Source organism: Colletotrichum graminicola, assembly GCF_000149035.1.
Source record: "Colletotrichum graminicola M1.001 genomic scaffold supercont1.132, whole genome shotgun sequence".
In the NCBI taxonomy this organism is placed as follows: domain Eukaryota; kingdom Fungi; phylum Ascomycota; class Sordariomycetes; order Glomerellales; family Glomerellaceae; genus Colletotrichum; species Colletotrichum graminicola.
In genome coordinates this window covers 1,415-10,432 of record NW_007361136.1, presented here as the reverse complement: position 1 = coordinate 10,432, position 9,018 = coordinate 1,415, and the positions used below count along the sequence as shown (strand labels likewise).

Here is a 9,018-nt window from a genome sequence, read left to right as displayed (position 1 = left end):
GAGTCGGCGAAACCTTCCGACGCCATCACGTAGGGCGGCACAACGTCTACGGCGCAGGACAAAACTACAGACCGTGCGCGCGAGAATCGATTAACGAAGGCCGCTGTAGCCGCGGGAGCGGCCGCCGCCACCTAGCTTGCTTCCTCCCGCGAGAGCCCAGGGTCTACGGAAGCGCTACGTCTTGTCAGGAGGGCCGTTCGCGTACAAACATATGAGGCTTGCAGATACGCCACGCTATCTGTATTGCATCGAATCGGGAGATATCTGTGGCGGTCACATGATATCAGGGGCTTCAAGAGTAGGGCAGCGATGTAAAGACACAGCCGTCATACTCTCGAGCCACTGCAAAAGTCTTCCCGGGTGCCCTAGGCAGTCGTGGACGAGCCACTCCCTGCCCCTGAGCCGAACAGAAAGCCAGAATGGGCTCAATTGCAGTGCTAGAACAACTCAACCGGACTGTGCAAGGTTCTTAGATGCCTCTTGTTGCCTCGTCTAGGCGTCGGGAGTCAGAAAGCGGTCCGTCTGCTCTGACGTGGCAACGGGACGGTCCTCTCTATGGCGAGCCCACCGATGGGCGGTGCAGGAGATTGTCGCTGCAATCACTTGGATTATTCTTGGAAGAGGATTTCGCCGTGTGTTGCATGCGTCAACGGGGCCAACCGGTGAGAATCAGGGGTAGTGTGCTCCTGAGGACGCGGGTGGGTGTTCGCCATACGTTTCTTTCACCGAAGGCGCCAATGGGAACGTGGGAGGCTTCCGAGGAGGCGATTGGGTCTGTTGATTTCTTTTTGATACACCAGGTTTAGCGATGTTCCTGGAAGAGGTGTGGCCGGCTTCTCCTCACATACATGAAGGATAGCAAGCACGGGCGCGGTACCAAGTGCCTGTCTGGTATCCAGAAGCGGAAAGCATGGTATCGAAAGGCCGATGATAACCATGAGCCCATTCGGCACGGTAGAAAACGCCACACCGGAACCAAATCTATAGTTTACTACCCTCTTATTTGTGATTACGCAAGGTTGCCGTAACAGAATGGTCTTGCAAGGGGGCCTGCTAACGAAGCAACAGACCCCTTGGCGATGCATAGGTACCTGCGTGAATGTTCGGTAGGCTGCTCTGCCATTACGACCTGAACAAAGATACACCATCGACTCAAATTGTGTGATTCCGTCCTCGGACCAGCTCAATAGTGGGAGACGGGAGTGGAAGGTCCGTCCATACAACAGCTGACGGGGAGAGCGGGGCAAAATGTTGATGAGCATGTCTCTCCCCTCCGACTCCAGAAGCCCTTGTCCGGTACCTAGAGGAAAAGATGCATTCCAAGTGTATTTGAAAGAGGGGGGGGGGGGTGTAGAAACGCTAGCTGCCATCGGAAATGACCATGGCTGTGAGTGCGTCGCCTGCGGCGGACTCAACTCGTGAACCATCCAAGCGTTGTCGTCACGGCAGGTCTTTTTTTAGGGGTCTTTTGGGATCATCTTCACTGGCCACATTACGTTTGCTAAGAACAGACCGACACTGGCTGGCCTGGTTGGTTGGTGGGCAATTACTCTGGCTGAGGTCGCATTCCGTGAACCAATAGGTTTAGCTTCGCTTCCAACGCGGACGCTGGCTCCTGGTCGGCCTTCTGCGAGGAAGGCCTATGCTATCGCTGGAAGGCAATGGAATCTCCTAGATATAGCATATTCCGGCTGCCTTGCTGCCTTGGCTCCAGATTGCGAATTTTCCAAAGATTGTGTGCGGCGGCGTGAGCCTGGCGGGCTATTTGCTACGCCGCAGTCCCAGCCACGCCTATCATAGCGTCTACCGGATCTAGGTCCGTATCAAAGACCAGGCAGATCGGCAGATAAGGGGAGGCGCGCGACACGACGGCAAATTTCCCCCGGGGTGAAAAAACTCTTCTCTCCCGTGGCCTTGCCGGCGGCACAACTCGCGGGAGGCCGTCCTTCTCGGTTGCAAAACACCGTCGACACCCTCCAGCAGTCACTCGTCTGAGCTTTGGCTCTCTCTTATGGCAGCTTGCCTCTCCAAAAATGGCTCGTAGATTGTGGAAGAAAACCAGTCTGATACATTCTGCTGGTAGCTTTCCGCGTACCTGAGCCTTACTTCACTGTGAAGGACACAAGTAAGTGGTCATCCGAGCCTTGAAGTTCCCTTCCGGATGCGTCCTACTCGCCGTATCGTGAATTGAGACTGACATATAAGGATTTCTAGAACATTTTGTCACCTCTCCCCGACTCCCCCATGCTGCTCCAACGATCGTGTGCGATCCACCACCTCCGACTGGACGATACAAAGAAGCAAGTAGGGGTAGAGAAGCCCCGAACTATCTGATTCATACCGAGACCGACCTGGCGACTTTTGAAGTAAATTCTCCCCGAGGCTACGATCGTGACTGAGAGGCCGAACCAAGAACAATAAGCCCACTGATTCCGCTGCCATGGGTCACGCGTTATGCCCACAGGGTATGTTATTTCTCTTCATTGAGTGTCTGATAACTAACACATACGCAGCTGCTTCGGCTCAACTGTTCGGCATCGACTAAGAATGAACCCGCCACCAGAGAAAAGCATATAGGCGGCCCTCCCATCTTCTAGTCTCTTGCGCAAAGTTGCCCGACTCTTCCAATATCAAAGAGGTCTCTTCTGTGGACAGTCTGAGATGCTAGTGCGTTTGCCTGCGTCTCCCGGGTTACGGACATCTTGTTCCTCTACCCTCCTTTCCACAGTCCGTCACTGTGTTTAATAATCATCTCCCTGGTGTTCCACAATCCAATCAATCCCTGAGTTTCAGCCTTTGTTGGTAAGATATCTGGCTCGGCAGGCTCAGTGCGAAGCCCATCAAAGTGCGAACGGCTGATACGGCTTGCTGCCCACGCTACAACAGCCATGTCGCTGGGCTTAGTGGGAAAGCAACTTGATGGAGATACCCTAGTGATAGGCTTTGTGCCGGTTCGTGTGACAATTTTTGCAATATGTTCAATGACTTCGATTCCGCAGGCCGCCGAATGTTGTGACGATCCAGGAGGGCGCGATCTGCCTCCAAGAGCATCTCATGCATCAACTTGCCGGTGATATTGGTCTCCGCTTCCCTAACAAAGGCTCTGAGAAATGGATGCTAGCATAGCGGGTCTCATAGCCATGGAAGACGATCACTTGGTCGACACGCAACGGCGTATTGCATACGCACGATCAGCAGCGTCGGGTTCTCCAAGAAGATCACCCGAGACGACTCAACATAGCTGGCGAATGAACTCTTGTGACCACTTCAGAGGGACGTCTCTGTAGTCTTTTACCTTCTCCTTGGAGTAGTGGAAGGCATGGAGCTTTGAAAACAAGAAGAAATGGCCAGACATCTTTGGAAACAGCCCCCCAGGTCAGACTCGGATGGTTCTAGGCACCAGGGGCCACATCAGGTGAATCTCATCGTCGAACATGTCGTCGTAATTCCACCAGGTCATCTTTCGCGAAGAGCCAAGCTCCCTTAGACGTCTTCAACTTCCACGTGGCCCTTGTAGAAAGGGTCTGGAAAGTCGACAATGCCGGTCGACGACGGAGTGGCAGATCTACTTTCAGTGCCACTGAGAGGAAGAATATTATCTCCGTCAGGGGTTCTACTAGGCCCAAGTCAGTCTCCTAGGACAGAGTCAGACTTGATGCCGCCATACCTAAGACTGTGACTCTCGGGACGCTTTGCTCCCATCGCCAGTGATACCGGCGACTCCAGTGGCTGGACTGGCGCGTCGGCGTCAGGTATCGCGCTGTGCTGCTGCTGTTGTTGTTGGAGCAGTGCCCCGTCATCGCGTCTGATATCCTCCGTCTCCGAATTGCCAGGCATTTTTTTAGTTTCCCACGACCGACTGAGGTGTAGTGTCCCTTGTGAATGATAAGAAAAAAGCGCGCGATGTGCTGAGAGTACTGGAGGTGGGAGGCAAAGCGAAGGTAAGAGAGGAAAAGAAGCAAGTGCAAAAGCACCCTCTGGAAAACCTTACACACATTCTATTCTTGCTGTTCATTCTGAAGAAAGAACATGTACAAATACCACTTTACCCTCCCTCCACTTGTTCCCCATGTTCCTCGCAGCTATCTAGGTACATTACTTGGCGATCTCGGCGGCGAACTTCTTCTCCTGATCCCAGGACAGTTGCAGAGGCGGGTCCGCCTTAGCCCACTCTTCGATTTTGTCTTCCCAAGCATGACGACAGGCTATGCGCATGTCTTCCGTAGTAAGGCTCTCTAGATTGACGTGAACCTGGTCGCACTAGCCGCGCAGCATTCTGCAACGCTCATCGGCGGGCAGCAGCTTCTCCTTCTCTAACCACGCCGACACGCGGAAGACGGCATGATCCTCCTGGTTGCGATAGGGTCCGAGGGCAAGCTGCGCATCGCACTCGGCGACTAGAGACTTGTCGAGGCTGAGCTGCTTCATCCGCTCGCTAGATACGACTTCACCATGAGCGATCGAGAATCTCAGGTTCTTGAAAGCCTGGCTGATGGGGACTCTGTCCTGGGTCATGAATGCCTCCCGAGCCCACTGGACTGCGGTTCTGTAGACCACGGCAAGGAGTGTTCTGTTCCAGGAGCTATCGACGGTATTCTTCTGGTAGCCGAATACAAGGCACTTGACGATTGTTCCCTTGAGATTCTCGGTAAGAAATATGGCCATTCTTATGCCAGGTGGAAGCTGCTGGAGATATTCAGACTTATCCCCATGTACTTGTGCTCCGAAGTCGAAATTCTCGGGTACGGCGACCTCGAATGGGCGATTTTGGACACAAGGTTGTCCCGGAAAGACGTCGTCCCAAATGGCCTGTCGGAGTTTGATCGAGGTCATGCCGAGAATATTCCGGTTCATCTGTGGCTCTTCCTCCATTAAGGCAAGCCCATTATCCAGACGCTCACGAGATGACAGACTGGCGAGCATGGCCTGGGTTTCCTTGAACTTCGGAAACCATACAGCCCTATCGCTGGGATCCTCGGGCTTTGATGACGGGACGCTTCGCCAGGGGAACCACTCTCTTCTTCCTGACTGGACTGTCGAAAAGTCAGTAACGATCTACTTTTGCCACGGCTGTCAGACTGACCAAGCTTCATAGCGTTGCACCAAGCCATAAGGTCCACAGCATAGTTGAACCAGTATTCGGAAATGTCACCTGTCCTGTTGACGAACTGGTGCTTGCGGTCGATGCGCGCCTTATCAAGAATCTTCGGGAACACAGTTTTGTCGCGGAGAAGTTTGGAGAACTTGGTCGCGATGAACCCGGCGCGCTCTTCGGTATTCGGGAACTCTTGTTCGAGGATGTCTAGCTTGACATTCTTGGATGGTCCCGTGGGGGAATCTGAAGCCTTTCGCTTCCCGCTCGTCGACATCTCGGAAGATGGGGTCGCAACGCGAATGCGATTTCTGTTTAAAGGGGAGATTTCCGATGAAATTTAAGATACTCTTTGCAATGAGGGAACTTTCATGAGCAAGGCGGAGGAGAGAGCCAGTGTCCTTTCCTGATACTTGTTAAGGAAGGAACAGGAAGGCATAAGTGTTGGTTTCACTAGGATGGTGATACGGTTAACTGTACGTATTAATAGGCAGTGACGAATAATAGGGGTAAATACTAGTTCTGAATTATACGTAAAGAAGGAAAACTATTATAGGATTACGCGGCGAATTCACTGCATAATATCCCTGTAGATCTAGTGGATCTATAGCAAATTAGCTATAGTTATTCTAACTAATTAGCGTTAATCTATATTACTAATATCTAGGTAATAGTTAATATTATAACACTAGTAACTTTCTAAAGTGCTATAAATTATCCCTATTTTCTAGTTATCTATAAAGGGCCTAAAAACGTAATAAAAATAAAAGGTTAAAAAGTATTTAATACTTTTTATATATATAATTTATTATATATATAAAACCTATTTATTTATTTATATCTCTAATTAACTACTATTAATTAACTACTCTAGCGTTTTATTAGGTAATACCTTTATAAATCTATCTACTAGGTTATCCTCTCTTTATATTTATTAGATTTTATAGATCTTATATTACTTATATAACTAGTAAAGTGCTATAATATTAATTATAAGTTACTTCTTTTTAGTAGTACTAAGCTTTATAAGGCACTTATAGAGGGAGTATAAGTTAGTATAAAGGATTATTAGGATTTATAGTAACTTAAGGTAGTTAGTAATTATTATAAGTATAGTGCTAATTATATAAGTAATATTAGTACTAGTAACTATACTATAGACTTTAGAGGCTAGTATACTATATATAACTTTTTTATACTTTATTAAGCTAAAGTAAATAATATTACTAGTAAGTATAAATTTCTTATTATTAGTAGTAGGTTATATAATATTACTTTTATTAGTAAGTATAATAATAAAGCTAAGTTATAAAGTAAAATTATAGTTATTTATAAATAAGCTATTAATAAAGATAAAAAGCTTTATAGTTATAAGGTTAATTAGCTAAAAAAGTAAGCTATAGTTAAGGTAACTTATTTACTACTTAATCTAGTAGTTAAGAGCCTTAATCTCCTCCTCTATAGGCTCTTAGTGTTATATAGTAACTAAATAGTTAAAGTAAGCCTTAGGTTAGTATATTAATATAATATACGCCTTATAGGCCTTTTACTAGATAAAATCTTACTTAGCAGTAAGTAAATTTATATTAATAAGCTAGAGCTTCTTACCTTAATCTTTTTAGTAAAAATTTATTTTACTATTATAGCTAAAGGAAAATATACTGCTATTAAAGGTAATAAAATTATTAATAGTTAATAGTTACTTAGGCTTTATAGTAAAAGTTACTTTCTTAAGCTTTTTCTCCTTATAGGTAGAGAATTTATTATTTATAAGGCTAATTATATTATCTATTTACATACTAATAAGGCTAAAATCCTTATTATTAGCTAATAAAATAAGTAAGTAGGGGTTAAAGGTTAATAAATCTATCTAGAGATTCTCTTTATAGTAGTAGTTATATATAGCCTACTAGTAGGTATCTGCCTTAGTAATACTATAAAGCGGCTTTATTACCTTTATAATAAAGTTACTAAGGTAAAGATAGTAAATTTATATAGGAAGTCTTATAAGAATAACGTAATTAAGTAGGGTTATAGATTAGGTGTATGCCTAGATAATATTATATAACTAGAGGTAAAATCTACGTTATAAACGTAATAAGGTAAAAGGCAGGATTAGTTACTAGGGCTATCTATTAGATTATAAGTAACTATATAAGAATTATCTTGCTTACTATTATTTAGTATAACCTTAGATAACTAACTGTAATTTCTTATATAGTTACTTATTTTTTTAACCTGACGTACTATATATAAACTTAAAAGATTTTATATATTACTATACGTTTTCTTATATATATAATAATATAAAATACCACTATAGCTAATAAAGGCTTTTACTTCTTGCCAAAATAGATTCTCTTTAAAAGGCTTACTAGGAATAATACCCTTTTATATAATAGTTTATAGTAAGTATATAGATAGTAGCTCTCTTTATAGTAAGGTATATATTAGAGATATTAATAGTAAAGTGTATCTTATAAAAAAAGGTAGTAATTAGGTTCTTTTATAGGTAGCTATAGCCTTATATAGGGGCAGCCTATTATTAATAATAATAGTATTATATACTTTCTTTATAGATTTACTAGTTATTATAGGTTCTTCTCCTTATGCTTATATAGGATTATTACCTCCTTTAGCTATTATAAGTAGTAGCGCTAATTAGCCTTTTTCTTACGCTATATAGTATAGCTTTACTATAGTAATATAAAAATTATATAGGCTATAAGGTAATTTAATAGTATAAGTAGTATTATTATTAGTAAGTAAGTAAAATAAGCCTTACTAACTATTTTTCTTATACTATATATAGATAAGTAATTAAAGGGGTAGCGCTATAGTATTTATTATATTTAGGCTATTATATATTACTAGTGTATTATATACTTATCTTTTTATATAGATTTACTACACTATATTTATAGCCTTTTTTACTACTTTAGTGCGCTATATAGTAGAAGGGGTAGGTAGTAAATTATCTATAATATAAGGGTATACCTTAAAAATAAGTAGAGTTAGTATAAGGCTATTAGGGCTAGTAGTATTATTAATAGCTTTAATAGCTAGTTAAAAGGCGACTTTAGGCTTATAATTACTATCTATATAAATAATCTTATATATATAGTAAAAGGTAGTATAGTATTACTTAGCCTTACTAATAGATTAATAGGCCTTAATAGGCACTTTATTAACCTTAATAAATAATATATAGGCAGTATATTTAAATTTAGCTATATAAAAATTTAGGCTAGTGTTAATAGTAATCTAATTAGCTAGCTTAAGATATATATTAATCTAGTATATTTATAGTGTCTCTTATATATACTTTATAGTAACTAAACGTAAGAATCTTACTATGTTAAATATAGTAGCTAAGTTAACTATATAAAGTATAGGCTTATTACTATCTATATATATTATATTAATAATAATTTTATAGTTAAATTTATAGTTATTACGTAGTATAAATTTAAAGTAGCTAGGCGCCTTTATGTTAAGTTAGTAGTAATAGTAGTACTTATTAATTTCTTTAAGTGTAGTAAGGGAGGTAGATTTACCTACTTATTTAAGTAACTTATAAAGTTAATTTACTAATAGGTAGCTAAATCTATAGTAAATCTAGTGTAGTTTACTATTAGTTAAGTATTACTTTATAATAGTGCTCTTAGGTAGCTTTAAAAGTATTTATATATAGCCCTATTTTTAGGTAATAAGTATAATAATCTTATCCTTAATAAGCTAGTTAGTAAGGTTATTAAATTTTATACTATAGTAATTTATATCCTATAGGTAAAAGAGAAATAGTATATTACTTATTATTATATAGAAAATAAGCTTACTAATTAGTATAAGTATATAGATTACCTTAAGGGATTTATAGTAATCCTTACTACTAAAGTAAATTATTACTTTACTAGTATAAGTAG

General features: G+C 41.7%; 2 protein-coding genes across 2 annotated transcripts; both read right to left on the bottom strand.

The window, feature by feature from the left end:
• Positions 1 to 3,483: 3,483 nt before the first annotated feature.
• On the bottom strand, positions 3,484 to 3,837 carry GLRG_11825 (uncharacterized protein; the record flags this gene model as incomplete). The annotated part of the gene is made up of 2 exons (XM_008102508.1): positions 3,484 to 3,616; positions 3,668 to 3,837. 2 exons carry the CDS (start codon positions 3,835 to 3,837, stop codon positions 3,484 to 3,486), a joined length of 303 nt encoding a protein of 100 aa, XP_008100699.1.
• Positions 3,838 to 4,260: 423 nt separating this feature from the next.
• On the bottom strand, positions 4,261 to 5,369 carry GLRG_11824 (uncharacterized protein; the record flags this gene model as incomplete). The annotated part of the gene is made up of 2 exons (XM_008102507.1): positions 4,261 to 5,033; positions 5,084 to 5,369. 2 exons carry the CDS (start codon positions 5,367 to 5,369, stop codon positions 4,261 to 4,263), a joined length of 1,059 nt encoding a protein of 352 aa, XP_008100698.1.
• Between the last annotated feature and the right edge of the window lie 3,649 nt (positions 5,370 to 9,018).